This window comes from Lontra canadensis, unplaced genomic scaffold (assembly GCF_010015895.1).
Source record: "Lontra canadensis isolate GAN:19392208 unplaced genomic scaffold, GSC_riverotter_1.0 scaffold45, whole genome shotgun sequence".
In the NCBI taxonomy this organism is placed as follows: Eukaryota; Metazoa; Chordata; class Mammalia; order Carnivora; family Mustelidae; genus Lontra; species Lontra canadensis.
This window is the reverse complement of record NW_022631039.1, coordinates 8,411,623-8,430,496: the sequence shown is the minus strand read 5'-3', so window position 1 is coordinate 8,430,496 and position 18,874 is coordinate 8,411,623. Positions and strand designations below refer to the sequence as shown.

Sequence of the window (18,874 nt, the reverse complement as noted above, 5' to 3'; positions counted from 1 at the left end):
CAGGATGGTGTTGGGTGGTGGAGGGCATGTCTGTGATGCAGGGGTCAATCCTTGGGAAATGCCGCAAAAAGACTCGGGGGGATGAGAAGGGAAGAGGGGGGTGGGGAGACTGGCAGGTTTCAGTGGTGGAGGGTGGAGAGGAATGGGCTGCAGCTCAGACCCAGGTCCCAGCCATGAGGCTCACAAGGCAGGAGAGAAAAAAATACTACTCAGGAAAACACAAAAAGCCAGTGTTTCAGGATAGGAGGAAGCAGTGGGTCTGAGACAAGGTGGAAGGAAGGGATGGGTGGGCAGGGCCTTGGCAGTAGAAGGAGCAAGGTTGAGGGATGCTTGGGGAATTCAAGCAAGGGGTAAGGAAACAAACAGAAAAATTGAGGTTGGGAGAGAAAGACGATGCAGGCAAGAGCTGCTCTCCTGATTTGGTGTTGACAACCACAGGACAGGGTTGGGCAGCCTCAGGATGCCAGCAGGTGTTACTCTGAGTCCCAGGTGGGTCCAACAGAGCAGCTCCACTGCCCTGGTCTCTCTGGAGGTTGGTCTCAGAGCACACAGAGCAGGAAGGCAGGGAGGAGAGGTGCTCTCTATGGATGGCACCCTAACATGCCGCTGTTCCCCTACAGGTCTGAAGACTAACGCCAGAGCAGTACCCAAGTGAGTGCTTGTCCCTCTTGGGAAATAGGGAAGTTCCTTATGGGAAGGGCACAGGGCCTCTGTCACTCCACTCTCCTGGTCCTTTCCCAGGGGGTGTCTCTTTTCTCCGAGCCACTTCCCTCCTCAGCTCTTAACCTCGCCTCCCTCCCTCCCTCTGGAGCCCTCTTCCTCTTTACCTTCCCACCTCCCTGTCCCTCCAGCCCATCTTCTGGACTTCTGTCCTTCTCTCCAGCCCCTTCCCTCCCCTCTCTCCCCTCTGGCCTGGGCACCCACCAGAAGACCTGAGGTGGGTAGAGCTGGTATTCATTCTCTAGTTTGTACCAACAACCACAGGGCAAGACAAGACTTCACCCTTCCTAAGGCTCTTCCAACAAAGCTGCTTCTCCAGGACCATGGGCCTTCAATAGGCCTGTGGGACCTCTACTGGTTACACTGCAAACTGCCTCTCGGATAATCCAGGACACCTGCCAGCCTCAAAACAGAGCTCACCTCAGAGTGTCAGGCAGTCCCAGTGCCCCTCCCCGCCCATACACACATGCATACACAGAGAACCAGCCCCACACAGGTTTGAACTCTCTTCTGTCCAGCCTCTAACCCACATTCTGCCCTCTCCTTCTTATACAGGGGATCCTTCCAAAACACTGAGGAGAAGTATGAGAACATCGGGATTAAAAGTGAGTTCTTACTGCCATCAGTCCTATCCTTCCCTACACACTCCCTGCTCACACACATGCCCCACCCATCCCTAGTCCTGACCCTGGTCCTGACACAGCAGATGACCTCACTGCTGGAGGCTCCAGCCCATTTCTCTACCCTGGCTGTAGGCACCTGACCCCAGCACACCTTGATTTTTTTCTAGGACAACAAACAGAGCCCCGGCTGGAGCCCAACCTGGAGCCCAAGGTAAGCATCTCAGACTATGGCCTGAAGGAATTAAAGAAAAGTTTGGGGGCGCCTGGGTGGCTCAGTGGGTTAAGCCTCTGCCTTTGGCTCAGGTCATGATCCCAGAGTCCTGGGATCGAGCCTTGCATCGGGCTCTCTGCTCAGCAGGGAGCCTGCCTCCCCCTCTCTCTGTGCCTCTCTGCCTACTTGTGATCTATCTCTCTCTGTCAAATAAATAAATAAATCTTTTTTTAAAAAAAGAAAGAAAAGTTTGGAGAAGGTGGGGTGAAGGGAATAGAGGGACTGCACGTAGTGTTGGTGAATACTCAGGTGCCAGATTACTGCTCTCAGGTGGGGACAGCTCCCCTTCCACTGTCTCACCCCCTTCTCCTTCCTTCTCACCAGGATGAAGCCCAGGACAATCCCATCCTCTATGCCTCCCTTACCCTCTCCAACTCCTCATCACCAGCAGCACCTCCCCACCTCCGTCCCAAGGAGGTCCCCCAGGAGGAGACCCTATATTCTCTCATAAAGGCCTGACGAGTGGGACTGGAGGATGACTTCCTTAGACTGAGCTGCCCGGCGGGTCACAGCCTCTGATAATGACCCCGGCCAGACTGGAAGACTCAGAAGCCAGTGGGTGTGGAAGGCCTCCAAGGACCACAGAGAGACAGAGCCATCTGCTCCAACCCCCTCTCCACCTTCCCAGCCCTTGCCCACAAGAGTCAAAAGACTGGTAGAATTTGCCCGAAGGCATCTAAGGGGAAAACTGATGGCTCCTTCCGTTTCTGTCTTCTCCTTCTCACCACGAATGAATTATAATAAAAGGTCACACCCAAGATCCCTCCCCCAGTACTGGACTTGGTGACTGCCTCCGGGCGGGACACAATAAACCCCGATGTTGGTAGCCAGCCCAGAATCCAGGGTCTGCCCCTCCTCTACGCATTCCCCTTCCCCTCTGATCAGAACGAGCACGCACGTGCCAAGCGCACCACCTCATTTAGGTGCCTCCAACAAGCTGAGCCCAGACTGGATGCGCTCACCCAAGCCGTGAACAGGACCACAATGATTAGCGCTTTTCTCCAGGCCACACGCCTAGTAAGTGGCTGAGCCGGGGTCTGAACCCAGACCTGCCCTCCCTGACGACGGCCTTCTCCCAGGACTCAGGCGTCTGGGCCTTCCCAGATCCCTCAGACTGTGCCAGCCTCCCACAGACACAGGGACGTGCCCCAGGGAGCGGAGGGGAGGGAGGGAAGCCGAAGGGAAGCACGGGGTTAGAGACCAGCTGTGGAGAGCGGTAACCTGTTTTATTAACACGGGAACTGCACAGCTAGGACTTCGGCCAGTTGACCTGTAGCCAGTGACCAAGCCCCACACTTAGCAGCTTCTCAGGGACCCTCTGAGGGGTTCCCCCTGCAGAGCAGCAGGGACCCGGCGCACACAGCTATTCCTCAAAGAAGGCCAAGGTGAATTCCCCGGCGGCATCTCCACACCACGGCTCCTCCAGCCGCTCTGGCTCTATCCCAACATCTTCCAGGAACTGCTCCAGGTCCAGGTCACTGGAGGCGTCATCGTCAGGGGGGACACCTCCAGCCTCCTGAGGACACTTCCAGCCTTCCTTCCCCACCACGGGACAGGACCCACGATGAGCTGGTGGGGTCAGGTCCTTTGGTACCATTCTAGCTTCTTCGTCCTCAGACAAGCTGGTTACTGAGGCTTTGCTTTGAGGAGCTTTAAATTTTTTCTTAGGGCCTGGATGAAAAAGTGATGAAACTGAGAGTCCTATTAGGCCATTGTGAGATTTTACAAGTCAAACTCCTAAATTCCTATTTCCATAAAGGTCTCTGGGAAAGAGGCCTGTTCTCAACAGAAAGAAAATGGGCTTTGGTGTTAGAAAGACCTGGATTCAAGTAATGGATCCAGACATATGCTAGTCATGAGTCTTGAGCAAATTTTAAACCCTTTGGGGCCTTAGTCCCCTTATCTCTAAAATAGCAACTGTCCAGCCATGGAGATATTGAAAGAATTAAAGAGAACCAGCAAGGAGTATCTACCTAGCCAGCTCACAGCAATACTCAACAAATGTCAGGTCCCCCCTCCTCACCATTGTCCTGTCCTTAGATCAAATCCATCAATAACCATTATGTTTCTACAGGTGTGCTACACTCTCCAATCTGAGATGCCTAATTTTTTTTTTTTAAGATTTTATTCCTTTGAGAGAAAGAGACAGACAGACAGACAGAGAGAGCACAAGGAGGGAGAGGGAGGAGCAGACCCCTGCTGAGCTGAAGATCACCCCCCCCCAGGACCTGTAGATCATGACCTGAGCCGAAGGCAGATGCTTAACTTCTGAGTCACCCAGGCGCCCCTAATTTTTGTTCTTTTTAAAAGTAGTGAGGAATTGGGACGCCTGGGTGGCTCAGTTGGTTGGACGACTGCTTTCATCTCAGGTCATGATCCCGGAGTCCCGGGATCGAGTCCCGCATCCGGCTCCCAGCTCCACGGGGAGTCTGCTTGTCCCTCTGACCTTCTCGCTCATGCTCTCTCTCACTGCCTCTCTCTCAAATAAATAAATAAAATCTTTAAAAAAAAAAAGTAGTGAGGAACTATAAAGTTAAGAAATGATCGAGGGAGGGGAGACACAGACTTGAACCTCATCTCCCATAGTTCTGCCCAGGCCCTGAGCCTTACCTGGCTGGTCAGGCTCCGGTTTCCCATGCCCCTCTTTCCTTCGTATTACGGATACAGGAGGAGCTGCAGATTCATTTCCCAGAGATCTCTTCATTGTCTTCTTTTGCAGGGTCCCATCTCGTCCATTTGCTAGGCCTGCATCACCCCACCCCAACCATGAAGGATATTTATTTCCCTCCAAATGACAGCTCAGCAAGTGTCCATAGACTCCCCTCAGTTAGTCTCTGCCTGCGTCCTCTGCTCATTCTCAATCAAGGGCGTTCTCTCGGTTCCTTCCTTTTCCCCAAATATTTCTCTCTCTCTCTCTCCAACTGCCCCCCTTCTTTTTTTGGTCCTGGACCTTCTTCACCTTATGTTTTTCCTCATAGCCTCCTTCCTCCAGGAAGTCATCCCACCTGGCTAAGAATTTAAGACATTCATTCCACCTTTAACCTAAGATTTTATAATCAGAACAGAGAAGCAAGGAGGCTACAGCTTCCCTGATGACACTAGTAGGATTCTTGACCATTTTTGCAGATTTTAGAGCTGAGACAGCCAGTAAGATCCAGTGACCTGCAGACCCCTCCCACTGTCTGCTTCTGCTCTGCCTCAATGGTACCACGTACCTGTTCCCAGCTGGCTTGCTTACCTCTTGCCTTGGGTTTTTTGGTCTGAATTTTGGCTGGCTTGGGACTGGGCAAAGTTGGGTCCTAAGAATGGGAGAGAAAAATAAGAAAATATAAATGAAGTCATATAATTAGTGTTTTTAATAGACTGGGATGCTATGGAAATGATGAGTGGTTAGGGGAGTCAAATTGAGTTCTGTAGCTTGATCCTGTTTAAATCAATGACAACAAAGATAAAACTGTTCTCCTTTCCATTCTATTTGGTATTGATCAGTACAAAGCTTTATAGAGAAAGAAAGTTAGGCCATGAACATGATAAAAAAAACTATTAAAAATCAAATAAATGACTAGACTCTTTAAATGTTGATCACTTCATAGTAGATATAGATTTCAAATTATAATGTTGTACCCCTGAAACCTACAGTTATAGGCCAATTTTGCCTCAACAAAAAAATAATTAAAAGAGAAAGTAAAAAAAAAACCCTCTTTCAGGACTTCCAGTTTCCAGTTCTACGTGTAAGAGGTTTAGAAGTCATCACTCTAACAACAAGTAAAAAAACTGAACAGACTGAAAAATCAACAACTCTTTTTATTTTGATCAAAGAGAGAACGGGGGGGGCGCCTGGGTGGCTCAGTGGGTTAAGCCGCTGCCTTCAGCTCAGGTCATGATCTCAGGGTCCTGGGATCGAGTCCCACATCGGGCTCTCTGCTCAGCAAGAAGCCTGCTTGCTTCCCTCTCTCTCTCTGCCTGACTCTCCGTCTACTTGTGATCTCTGTCTGTCAAATAAATAAATAAAATCTTAAAAAAAAAAAAAAAAAAAAAGAGAGAACGGGGTACCTGGGTTAAGCCTCTGTCTTTGGCTCAGGTCATCATCTCAGGGTCCTGGGATCAAGCCCCGCATCAGGCTCTTTGCTCAGCAGGGAGCCTGCTTCCCCCAGTCTGCCTCTCTGCCTACTTGTGATCTCTTTGACAAATAAAGAATTAAAATCTTAAAAAAAAAGGTGGGGAGAGGACACAGGGCCACCAAACCGCTGTCCTCAAGACTAAAGAGACAGAGAGGCAAATGTAGGAAGTCATACCTTATCAGGGCACAGACTCAGAAGCAGAAGAACCAGCACTTCCCACAAGAACCAGTTCCAGCGCAGGAAAACCTCAACAGTACTAAATAAATTGTTCAGTGCAGACAAGTATGGGAGTTAAAAACACCAGTGTTGCCCAGTCTTACAGTGGCTTCCAGACCTTTGTGGGTTTGACCTCCAGGAGTCTGACCATGCTCTCACAGAAAATATCAGAGAGAAATCCCTTCATGCTTCCGGCAGAAGGAAGAGCAAAGGCAACATTTTGAAATATAGGCGAGCACTCTATTCTTCTGAAACAGGCCTTTTCTCAGGAGAAACTAGTTAACCATAGCCTGATCTACCAAGATATTATCAGAGACTGACTGTCCAGGGGGAAGAGAAATATTTAACCCCTGCCACTCTAGCCACTCTGTCCCACCTAATAGGGGGGAAAACACTAAGAAACACCACGAAGTTCACAGTCCAAAGCATGGGTTCATTCAAAGACATGAGATCTAGGTTTGCCTGGCTGGTTCAGTTAGAAGTGGATATAACTCTTGATCTCAGGGTTGCGAGATCAAGCCCCACACTGAGTGTAGAGATTACTTAAATAAGTAAAATGTTTTAAAAAAGAAAAAAGACATGAGACATAGTAGTAGGACCACAGAACACATCCCCTCCCCTGACCTTACCATCACACTACTAAAGGCATATTTAGGGATACCTGGGTAGCTCAGTTTGTTGGGCATCTGACACTTGGTTTCAGCTTGGGTCATGATCTCAGGGTTGTGGGATCAAGCCCGACTGAGGCTTCACATTCAGCAGAAAGTCTGCTTAAGATTCTCTCTCCCCGTGCCCCTACCCTCACTGGTGCTCTTCTCCTCTTCCCCCTCCAAAATAAATAAATAAATCTAAAAATAAATAAATAAAGGCATATTTACAACCATTTCTTTTACCTGGTATATTGTGTCTAGCAATCAATAAAAAACTACAAGGCGCACCAAAAGGCAAAAAAAAAAGGTGGGGGGCCTGCCTGGGTGGCTCAGTGGGTTAAGCTTCTGCCTTTGCCTCAGGTCATAATCTCAGGGTCCTGGGATTGAGCCCCGCATCAGGCTTTCTGCTCAGCGGGGAGCCTGCTTCCCCCTCACTCTCTGCCTGCTGCTCTGCCTACTTGCGATCTCTCTCTCTGTCAAATAAATAAATAAAATCTTTTAAAAAACCCACAATTTGAACAGACAGAACAAATATCAAAACAGGATATGGCATGGAATTATCAGATTGGAATGAAATCAAAGATGATTAAAATGTAAAGGGCTCTAATGGATAAAGTAGCATGCAAGAACAGATGGGTGATGTAAGCAGAAGGATAAAAATCCTAAGAAAGAGGGGCACCTGGGTGGCTCAGTGGGTTAAGCCTCTGCCTTCGGCTCAGGTCATGGTCTCAGGGTTCTGGGGTCGAGCCCCGCATTGGGCTCTCTGCTCAGCGGGGAGCCTGCTTCCTCTCTCTCTCTCTCTCTGCCTGCCTCTCTGCCTACTTGTGATCTGTCAAATAAATAAATAAAATCTTAAAAAAAAAAAAAAATCCTAAGAAAGAACAGGAAGGAAGTGCTAGAGATCAAAAACACTGTAATAGAAATAAAGAAAATGCCTTTGGTGGGCTTATTAGTAGACTGAATTCCTGAGCTTGAGGTTATCTCAACAGAAACCTTCAAAGCTGAAAAGCAAAGAAAACAAAGACTGAAAAGAAAAAAAAAGAACATCATATACAAGAATTGTGGGACAACTGTAAAATGTGTAACGTATGCACAATGGGGATACCAGAAGGAGAAGGAAAAAAGAAAGAAACCCAAGAAATACTAAAGGCAATAATGACTGAGAAGCTTATCAAATTAATGTCAGACACCAAACCACAGATTCAGGAAGCTTGGAGAACACCAAGAGGATAAATGCCAAACAGCCCCATACAGGTGTGTTATTTTAAACTATAGAAAATCAGGGGCGCCTGGGTGGCTCAGTGGGTTAAGCCGCTGCCTTCGGCTCAGGTCATGATCTCAGGGTCCTGGGATCGAGTCCCGCATCGGGCTCTCTGCTCAGCAGGGAGCCTGCTTCCTCCTCTCTCTCTGCCTGCCTCTCTGCCTGCTTGTGATCTCTCTCTGTCAAATAAATAAATAAAATCTTTAAAAAAAAAAAAAAAGAAAAGAAAATCAAAGATAAAGAAAAAGCCCTGTGGTTTAAGGAGTATACTTGTTGTGATGAGCCCTGATGATGTATGAAGTGCTGAATCGCTAGATTGTACACCGGAAACTACTATTACACTGTATGTTAACTAACTGGAATTTAATAACTGTTTTTTAAGAATTTTTTTCTTTTTTTTAAAGATTTTTTTTTTAATTTATTTGACAGACAGATCACAAGCAGGCAGAGAGGCAGGCAGAGAGAGAGAGGAGGAGGAGGCAGGCTCCCTGCTGAGCAGAGAGCCCGATGCGGGACTCGATCCCAGGACCCTGAGATCATGACCTGAGCCGAAGGCAGAGGATTTAACTACTGAGCCACCCAGGCGCCCCTGGAATTTAATAACTTTAAAAAAAAGGAAAAAATAAAAGCCTTGGAAGAAGCCAAAGAAAAAGAACACCTTACTTGATATGCTAAGGAAGGGGAGAAAATGGAATCATATAAAATGCTCAGTTAAAGCCACTTGTGGGGTGGGGAGGGACACCTGGGTGGCCCAGTCGGTTAAGCATCCAACTCATGTTTTGGCTCAAGTCATGATCTCAAGGTCATGAGATCAAGCCCCAAGTCGGGGGCCACCCTGAGCATGTACCCTGCTTAAGATTCTCTCTCTCCCTCTCCCTCTGCCCTTCCCCACCACTTGCACACACACTGTCTCTCTCTCTCTCTAAAAACAAAACAAAACAAAACAAGAGAAAAAACCATTTGCGGGGGGGGGTGCCTGCCTGGCTCAGCTGGTAGAGCATGAGACTCCTGATCTTGGGGATTGTAAGTTCAAGACCCACATTGTGTGTAGAGATTAGTTAAAAAATAAAATCTTTTTAAAAAACCCAAACACTTGGCTGGAAAAGAATGGAAAACAAAAATGGACACAGGTAGAATATCAGGAAGGATATAGTTGAACTCAACAACAGTACCGATCAACTGGATAAAAGTAACATCTACACATTACTTTGTTATATTCAACAACAGCAGAATACATATTCTTCTCAAGCTCACATGGAGCATTCACCAAGACTGATCGCATTCTGAGCCATAAAACAAAATTTAACATACTTAAAAGAATAGAAATCATACAGTGTCTGCTCCCAAACCACAACAGAGTTAAACTGGAAATCAGTAACAGAAAGATAACTAAAAAGTCCCCAAATAATAAAGATTAAAAAACACTCTTCTTTTTTTTTTTTAAGATTTTATTTATTTGACAGAGAGAGAGAGAGAGAGATCACAAGTAAGCAGAGCAGCAGGCAGAGAGAGACGGGGAAGCAGTCTCCCTGCCGTACAGAGAACCCGATGTGGGGCTCAATCCCAGGACCCTGAGATCATGACCTGAGCCGAAGGCAGAGGCTTAACCCACTGAGCCACCCAGGCGCCCCTAAAAAACACACTTCTAAGTAACACAAGGGTCAACGAAGAAATCACAAGAGAAATTTTAAAATACTGAACTAAATGAAATGTAAAATATAAACTAAATGAAAAAGAAAACAATTTATTAAAATTTGTGGGACCCAACAAAAGCAGTACTTAGAGGAAAATTTAGCACTGAACACATACATTAGAAAAGAAGAAAGACCTAAAATCAGCAGTCTAAGTTTCAGCCTTGGGAAACTAGAAAAAGAAGAGTAAGTTAAATCCAAAGCGAGCTGAAGAAAAGAAATAATAAGAATTGGAGCAGAAATTGATGAGGTTATGAGAACTGGAAATTCGTAGAGAAAATCAATGAAACAAAAAAGCTCATTCTTTGAAAAGATCAATAAAACTGATAAGCCTCTAGTCACACTAAGAAAAAGAGAGAGGAAACAAATTACTAATATTGGAAAATATACTACAGAGTCCATGAACATTAAAAGGATAATAAAGGATTACTACAAATAATTCTATGCAAACAAAGTTGATAACCAAGAGGAAATGGACCAATTCCTTAAAAGATATAATCTGTCTAAATTCACATAAGAAGAAACAGACAATCTGAATAGGTCTATATATATTAACAAAATTGAATCAGTAACTAGTACTCAACCTTCCAAGACAGAAAGCACCAGACTTATGGGTTCACTGGTTCAATTCCACCAAACATTTAGGGAAGAAATTATACCTATTCTCCATAACCTCTTTCAGAGAAAAGAAGCAGACAATACTTCCTAATTCTATGAGGCCACCATTACCTGAATACCAAAACCAGACAAAGACATTACAAGAAAACCACGGACCAATGTATCTTATGAAAAGAGATACAAAAATCCTCAACAAAATATTACTGAATTAAATCCAACAATGTTCAAACAGAAGTATATATATACCATGAACAAATGGGATTTATTCAATGCATGCAAGACTTGTCTGACATTTGAAAAATCAATGAATGTAATCCATCACATTAGTGGGCTAAAAAAGAAAAATCACATGATCATAACAATAGATACAGAAAAAGTGTTTGACAAAATCCAATACCCATTCATGGTTGAAACTCTCAGTAAACAAGGAAGAGAGGGTAACTTCCTCAACTTGACAAAGAACATCTACAAAAAAAACTAAAATTGGGGGTGCCTGGGTTGCTCAGTGGGTTGAGCCTGTGCCTTCGGCTTGGGTCATGGTCTCGGGGTCCTGGGATCAAGCCCCCTATAAGGCTCTCTGCTCAGCAGGGAGCCTGCTCCTCCCTTTCTCTCTGCCTGCCTCTCTGCCTACTTGTGATCTCTTTCATTTTCTCTCTCTCTGTCAAATAAATAAATAAAATCTTTAAAAAAAAAACCTAAAATTAATATCATACTTAATGCTGAGAAACTAGAAGACTTCCCCCTAAGATCAGGAACAAAGGAAGGATGTTCCCTCTCATCAATCCTTTTCAACATCAAATTGGAAGTTCTAAGTAATGTAGTTAGACAAAAAGAAATAAAAGATATAGATATTGGGAAGAAATACAGTTGACCCTTAAACAATGCAGGGGTTGGGGTACTGACCCCTCACACAATGGAAAATTTGTACATAACTTTTGACTCCCCCAAAACTTAACTACTAATAGCCTACTCTTGACTGGAAGCCTTACCAATAACACAGATGATTCACATGTATTTTGTACATTATATGTATTATACGCCGTATTCTCACAATAAAGGTGGAGAAAAGAAAATATTCAAATCATAAGGAAGAGACAATGTATTTACAACACTGCACTATATTTATGGGAGGAAAATCCACCTATAAGTGGACCCACATAGTTCAAACCGGTTCAAGGATCAACTGTAAAACTGTCTTTGTTTGCAGATAACATAATCACCAAATAGGAAAATCCAAGAGAATCAACCAAAATCCAAGAGAATCAACCAAAATCCAAGAGAATTAATTAACAAACGTTAATAGTAGACTGCATGTTCATATATAAAAGTCTATCACTTTCTTATATACTAGCTATGAACAAGTGGAATTTGACATTAAAAACACAATACCACTTATAGTAGCACCAAAAAATTTAAATACTTAGGTATAATTTTAACAAAATATGTGCAAGATCTATATGAGCAAAATTACAAAAATTCTCATTAATAAAATCAAAGAATTAAATAGATACTCCATGTTTGTGGATAGGAAAAGTTCATTATTGTCAACAGTTAATGTCTCCCAGCTTGATAGAGTCAATGCAATTCCAAACAAAATCCTACCAAGTTATTTTGTAGGTATCAACAACTGATTCTACAGTTATATGGAAAGGCAAAAGACCCAGAATAGCCAACACAATATTGAAGAGGGACAAAGCCGGAGGACTGACCCTAGCCAACTTTAGGACTTATTATAAAGTGACAGTAATCAAGACAATGTAGAATTGGCAAAAAAAAAAAAGGGGGGGGTCTATGGGACAGAATAGAGGGCCCCAAAATAGACCTACATAAAAACAGTCAGCTGATCTTTGACAAGAAAGCAAAGGCAATGACAGTCTTTTCAACAAATACGCTTGAAACACCGGACATCCACATGCAAAAAAATGAACCTAGACATAGGCCTTACACCCTTCACAAAAATTTACTCAAAATGTATTATAGATCTAATGTAAAAATGTAAAGCTATAAAACTCCTGGAAAATAACATAGGAGAAAAGGTAGATAACCTTGGGTATGGCAATGACTTTTTATATACAACACCAAAGGCATGATCCAAGAAAGAAACAATTAATAGACTAACCTCATTAAAATTAAAAACGTCCGTTCTGCAAAAGACAATGTCAAGAGAATGAGAAAACCAGCCACCAACTGGGAGAAAATATTGGTGAAAGACACATTTGATTGAGGACTGTTATCTAAACACAAACAACTCATAAAACTCAACAATAAAGAAAATAACCCAATTAAATAAATGGACCAAACACTTTAGTGAGCACATCACCAAAGAAAATATAGATATGGCCAATGGGAATATGAAAAGATGCTCCAGATCATATGTCATCAGGGAAATGCAAATTAAAACAACAATGAGGGGCGCCTGGGTGGCTCAGTGGGTTAAAGCCTCTGCCTCCAGCTCAAGTCATGATCCCAGGGTCCTGGTATGGAGCCCCACATCGGGCTCTCTGCTCAGCAGGGAGCCTGTTTCCCCCTCTCTCTCTGCCTGTCTCTGCCTACTTGTGATCTTTCTCTCTGTCAAATAAATAAATAAAATCTTTAAAAATAAATAAATTAAAACAACAATGAAATACCACTGCACACCTATTAGAATGGCTAACATCTGGAACACTGATAACACCAAATACTAGCAAGGATGTAAAACAACAAAAAATCTCATTCAGGGGCGCCTGGGTGGCTCAGTAGGTTGAGCCTCTGCCTTCCACTCAGGTCATGATCTCAGGGTCCTGGTATCAAGCCCTACATTGGGCTCTCTACTCAGTGGGGAGCCTGCGTCCCCCCTCTCTCTCTGCCTGCCTCTCTACTTCTCATCTCTCTCTCAGTCAAATAAAAAAAAAAAAATCTCATTCAGTGCTGATAGGAACGCAAAATGGTATAGCCACTTTGGAAGACAGTCTGTTCTCTTACAAAACTAAGCATCCTCTTACCATACAATCCAAGCAATCAAGCTCCTTGGTATTTACCCAAAGGAGCTGAAAACTTATGTTCTCACAAAAACCTATATGCAGCTGTTCATAGCAGCTTTATTCATAATTGTCCAAATTTGGAAGCAACGAAGATGTCTTTCAGTAAGTGAATGGATAAATAAATATGGTACATCCAGAAAATGGAAAAATTCAGAGGAAAAAAAAAAGATACAAGCTATCCAACCATGAAAAGACACAAAGGAAACTTAAATGTATATTTCTCAGAAACCAGTCTGGAAAGGATATACATGTATGATTCGAGCTGTATGACGTTCTTGAGAGGGCAAAACTACTGAGACAATAAAAAGATCAGGTATTGCCAGGGCTTGCAGGGAGAGGGGTGGATACGTACAGCACACGGGATTTTTAGGGCTGTGAAAATATTCTGTATGATGCTACAGTGATGTACACATATTGTCTATATTTGTCCAAATCCACAGAATATAACAACTGCAAGATTGAACTCTAATGGAAACAATGGACTTTGGGTGATTACAATGTGCCAGTGTAGGTTCATCAACAAACAGACACACCACTCTGCTGGGAGTGTTGATAATGGGAAAGGCTATGCATGTGTACAGGCAGGAGGCATATGGGAACTCCCTGTACTTTTCTCTCAATTTTGCTGGGAACCTAAAACCACCCTTTAAAAAAGTCTTTTTAAGGGGTGCCTGGGTGGCTCAGTGGGTTGAGCCTCTGCCTTCAGCTCAGGTCATGATCCCAGGGTCCTGGGATGGGGCCCCGCGTCGGGCTCTCTGCTCAGTGGAGAGCCTGCTTCCTCCTCTCTCTCTGCCTGCCTCTCTGCCTACTTGTGATCTCTGTCAAATAAATAAATAAAATATTAAAAAAAAAAGTCTTTTTAAGTACTTTTTAAAAATCTGTATTTCAGGCTCGGGTGCCTGGGTGGCTCAGTCGGTTAAAGCATCCAACTCTTGGTTTTGGCTCAGGTCACGATCTCAGGGTCATGAGATCAAGCCCTGCATTGGGCTCCCCCTCCGCACGGGATCTGCTTGGGATTCTCTCTCCCTCTCTTTCTGCCACTCTGTCCCACACACACACAGTCTTTCTCTCAAATAAAGAAATCTTTAAAAAAAAATTTAAATCTATATTTCATACGTTTAAAAAAAAAGCATAAGGAGGCAAGTGAATGAATATTAAGCCACGTAAGATTAAGGGTCCACACAAGGGAGACAGAGAGTGAAGAGAGGCAAACTGCTATTCTCTGAAATGGCTCCAGGAAGAACCAAACCACTACATTAAGATCTGAGGTGATGGGGCGCCTCAGTGGCTCAAAGGGTTTGGCCTCTGCCTTCGGCTCAGGTCATGGTCTCGGGGTCATGGGATCGAGCCCTGCATCAGGCTCTCTGCTCGCGGGGAGCCTGCTTCCCCTTCTCTCTCTGCCTACCTGTGATCTCTCTCTCTGTGTCAAATAAATAAAATTTTTTAAAAAAAGATCTGAGATGATAATCAAGAAATAAGTTCCTGGAAATGTGAGATATTAGAGAGAATAACTGAGGAAAGAGGAGAGTCTCCTTCCCTGAAGACCCTTAAGAGATAAGACCAGCTAGTGAGCGCCACCCTAAGGCAGGCACAGGATGGTTCCCTACTAAATAGAAACCAGTGCCAACCATATGTCCTACAGGAATCTCCTAAAAGCCATCCCCAAGATCAATCTTACTTTTTTCTCTTCCTCCTCCTCCAACTCCTCTGCCTCCAACTCTGAATCTTCCTCTTCTTTCTCCAGGCAGGAATCTGGGCTGCTAGACCCAGAGAGCCTTAAGTCTAGAACAGGAATAGGAAGGAAAGGCTAAAGAATTGATCCAATAAATTAGACGATGAGTTAAAAGCGCTAAACCCAGAGAAGCAGTCTTCTAACTCTGCCTTTCATGTCCCAGTGGTCTTTTCTCCATAAAACATGGCCCTGGAGTATCACGGCTCCACCTTTTCCAAAGTCCCATCACTCTTCAACATGCACCCACCCTCCCCACCCTCTTTTTTCCTCCATTCCTCTCTTCCCTCATCCCTCTGTCCATCCATCCACCCTAGACACTCGGTCAATGGCATTTGTGGACAGCCTCCTATTAGAGAATCCAGAACTAGGTGGATGGCATTGGATACAAAATAAAGGTTCAGTTGCTGCCCTCATGAAGGACCTCCCTCTCTATGTCCTCTCCTCACCTTCCTCTCTAGTCCTCATCCTCCTACTGATCCTACCTTTTCCTTCCCCACTACTGTCAGATCCATTATATCGGCTCCGGAAACCAAACAAATTAACCCGTTCCTGAGGGAACCAAGAAACAAAACCATCAACCATTATCTCCTGGGGATAATTTTTGCCCTCTGCCTTTAAGACTTTAGTTATGGACTTTATATTCATATTCTATACCATTTTTACCTGAAATTTTGTGTTCTATTTATCTCAATTTCTGTGATGATCGACTATTATAATATTATCTTTCCATTTTTATATTATATTATATAGTTATATGCGATATTAATATAACCTCTTTTTTCCACTTTTTTAAATAATTCAGTCTGTCATTCTCCACCATACCCCCCAAAGGAAGAATTTGAGGATGAACATTGACCCTGCATTTTTAAAAGAGAGGTTAAGACACATTCATCAGATCTAAAGTTAAATAGGGAGGTAGGATGCCTCCTACTACAAAATGTCTCTCTGTGGGATGAGAGAAGATTCTATTTGTCCAAGGGTAGGGGAAAGAGTAAGTGATTTAAGGAGTCAAGGGAATCTGACCTGGGAAGCAAAGACTAATTCTAAGACTAAGACTGGATGATGGGGAAAGACAAGCCGCTTTTCTGTAGTACAGAGTATATGGTTTGCTTTGTGTCCCAAGTCCCAAAGTGGAGCAGGTGTGTGGTCGGAACGCTCTCCCACCTGAATACTGATCTGTTCTGCCTCTTGAGCCATCGACAGGGCTGCTCCCAGCTTCTGGTTGCAGTCCTTGTTCCTGCACTTTTTCTGAAATAGAAGACGATTAAAGTCAATGATGAGTATTAAAGAAGTGACTCCAACATACTGCTACTCACCAGACAGGATCTTTAAACACGTTTATTTCCAGTTCCTGGTATTGATACGATACTGCTATTCTTAATATTTTGAGCTTAGAGACATAATCTCCCTTTATTTCCCCATAACAAACCTGTTATCAACTGCTAGCAATATAGTCAACCAATATTTTGGTGTCCTCTCCACAGTAAATCCCATGTACATTTGGAGAGGCAAGATTAAAGGAGCTCAAGTGATTCCACTGTTAAGCTTCTCACAAACTTCTTCAAATCCAGATGCTTGGTTTAATACTGCCTGATTTTGAAGGCCCCCAGAGCTGCCGGACCTCTGTTCATTTCTAAGGCTGGTTGAAACCAAAGAGCTTATAGGCAGGAAACACTATTTAGTTCATTCATTGGTTCTCAACCAGGGGAGGTTTTTGCCTCCCAGAAGATATTTGGTGATGTTTAGAGACAATGTTTTTTGGTGGTCACAACTGAGGCCAGGGGCAGGAGCATCCCTTGGCTAGATGCCAGAAGAGCCCAGGGATGCTGTTAAACATGCTAAAATATATAAGCCAGGCCTCCACAACAAAAAAATTATCAGGCCCCAAATGTCAATGGTACCAAGACTGAGAAACCCTAAGTTGATATGTGCTCTCATTTCCGCCACACCTGACTGGACTAAACTGTAGAAAACTGCCCTCTTCAGGAAGACTCCCTGCCTGCAGGCAAGGAAGGAGACTAAGAAAAATCATTATCCTGTTGCAGCCCTTGTAGAAAGAAGAGTCCCTCGTGAACAACTTGACTCTTGCACACTTGATCAGACGTGGGACTTTCTCCCAACACAGCTTCCCCTGGGAGAAAATCAGGTTAAATAAAGGACAGATCCAGTTTTCAGGTTCCCTGTGTTACCCCCAAGGATTGCTTTACCATTTTGGCTAGCTCCAGGGACAGCTCCTGGAAGTTCTTCAGCATGTTGACTGGGATCCAGGCACGAGAGACTGTTTCTCCAAAAAATGTCACGTGGTATTTAGACTGAAATTTAAAAAAAAATGGTTTTCTTATGGCCTCTAGTCCTTCTCCTTGCTTTGGGCCTCTAGCCAGAAAAGGTGGTAGAAGAACTGAGGATTCATAAAAGGAAGGAGGTGCTGGTCCTCCTCTGATGCCATAAACCTGACCCAACTAGTCCACCTCACCCTGCTGCTTCCAGCCTGACCTCAGAAATCCTAACCAAAGCACATTTATCAGAACAATAAATGTCCTAGTAATGGTTAAATATTTATTTTTTTATAAAGATTTTTATTTATTTGACAGAGAGAGACACAGAGAGAGAGGGAACACAAGTAGGGGGAGTAGGTGAGGGAGAAGCAGGCTCCCCGCTGAGCAGGGAGCCTGATGCGGGGCTCCATCCCAGGACCCTGGGATCATGACCTGAGCCATAAGGCAGAAGCTTAACAACTGAGCCCACCAGGCACCCTAATGGTTAAATATTTAATCAGATACAAGTTTATTTCTATATGTGGGTAGTTATTTCTGTTTTTGTCACTCTAGGTAAGTGTCTATTCCTGCTGATGTCTGCTGGCTATGTCTAACTCTGTACACCAGTTAGGACGGATTTGCTCATTACTCTGGCCTGAGCCAGGAAAACTCACCGGCAGGGAATCAAGATGAGAAGCAAAAAGAAAATATTCCCCCAGGTCAGGATCAGATTCTACCATGCCTGGCCACCTGGGGAAGACACTCAGGTTTAGGGACAGAAGAGGAAGGGTTTTGAAGAACACAACACAAACTCAACAATACATATGTACAGAAAGGGGAAATAGATTTTGCAAAAGAAAGAAAGAAAGAAAGAAAGGAAGGAAGGAAGGAAGGAAGGAAGGAAGATCTCAAAGGTGGACATCACCCCCTTGTGGATCTCCCTGAATAGTCTACAAAATGACTAAAGTGACCTCTATCAGTGTACAAAGAAGCTCAAATTCTTCCTAGTAGGAATAGGCCTTCCACCAACCCTGAGAAAAAAATCTTCTGATTAGGGACATCTCTAAAGAAGAAACTATCCTACCCTTCTTCATTCTCTCTACTTTATATACCTGTCATATCTCAATGTTTAAACAATGACTTAAAGCCACCTTCCTTTTTCTACCCACTCAGGGTAGAATTGGTAGACTTTTTTTCCAGGGAGATACCACCTCCACTGTGAAACCTCTAGAAAATGCATTCTTTCAAACCCACCAGGACTTGGTACTTTCTCTCTTCCTTCATCCCATGTTCTTTCTAAGGCAGGTATCATCTGCGTTAAAAGTGCTCTCCATTTCCTTCCCTCTCTGCTTGAATCTACCACTTCCAAGTTCATGAAGGGTTCTCTGACTATACCATTGTGCCCTACCAGGGGTAACCATATTGCTTGGCCCAGATGATGGATCCTGGGATGTAGGAGGCATAGGCCACATCACTCTCACGCCCTGTCCAGGACTCCTCCGGGATGTCACAGCGATTATACCTCGAGTCTGGCAAAAGAGAGAAGGAATGAAGGGAAGGAAAGAACCCCATCAGGGAAAAATCTGGATGGGCAGGAGAGAGGACAAGAATATGCAGCAGGTGGGAATCAAAAGGGCATCTGGGAGACGGGCATGGTGGGAGACAGGCATGGAGGAAGAACAAAGACCCCTGGAGG

At 44.2% G+C, this 18,874-nt stretch overlaps 2 protein-coding genes across 2 annotated transcripts in view; one reads left to right on the top strand and one right to left on the bottom strand.

The window, feature by feature from the left end:
* The first annotated feature begins 289 nt into the window (after nt 1–289).
* Nucleotides 290–2,374, top strand: PILRA (paired immunoglobin like type 2 receptor alpha). Its single transcript, XM_032872335.1, has 4 exons — nt 290–651; nt 1,276–1,325; nt 1,511–1,554; nt 1,939–2,374. The coding sequence occupies exons 1-4, from the start codon at nt 461–463 to the stop codon at nt 2,071–2,073; spliced, it is 420 nt and encodes a 139-aa protein (XP_032728226.1). The 5' UTR covers nt 290–460; the 3' UTR covers nt 2,074–2,374.
* A 603-nt stretch (nt 2,375–2,977) lies between these two features.
* The window catches only part of ZCWPW1 (zinc finger CW-type and PWWP domain containing 1), a 34,065-nt gene continuing 18,168 nt past the window's right edge, over nt 2,978–18,874 (bottom strand). The window contains exons 11-19 of the mRNA XM_032872574.1: nt 18,587–18,707; nt 17,853–17,928; nt 17,131–17,235; nt 16,088–16,171; nt 15,406–15,472; nt 14,870–14,973; nt 4,853–4,913; nt 4,225–4,359; nt 2,978–3,285 (exon numbers count right to left, since the gene is read on the bottom strand). Coding sequence (XP_032728465.1) covers nt 2,978–3,285; nt 4,225–4,359; nt 4,853–4,913; nt 14,870–14,973; nt 15,406–15,472; nt 16,088–16,171; nt 17,131–17,235; nt 17,853–17,928; nt 18,587–18,707 — 1,061 coding nt within the window. The remainder of the gene's footprint in view (nt 3,286–4,224; nt 4,360–4,852; nt 4,914–14,869; nt 14,974–15,405; nt 15,473–16,087; nt 16,172–17,130; nt 17,236–17,852; nt 17,929–18,586; nt 18,708–18,874) is intronic.

What these genes read in the sequence shown, in the direction of transcription:
- PILRA (XM_032872335.1), top strand. Translation starts at nt 461, where the DNA reads ATGCCAGCAGGTGTTACTCTGAGTCCCAGGTGGGTCCAACAGAGCAGC. An exon ending in TGAGAACATCGGGATTAAAA is followed by an intron (nt 1,326 to 1,510) that starts GTGAGTTCTTAC and finishes ATTTTTTTCTAG; the next exon opens with GACAACAAACAGAGCCCCGG. An exon ending in AGCCCAACCTGGAGCCCAAG is followed by an intron (nt 1,555 to 1,938) that starts GTAAGCATCTCA and finishes CCTTCTCACCAG; the next exon opens with GATGAAGCCCAGGACAATCC.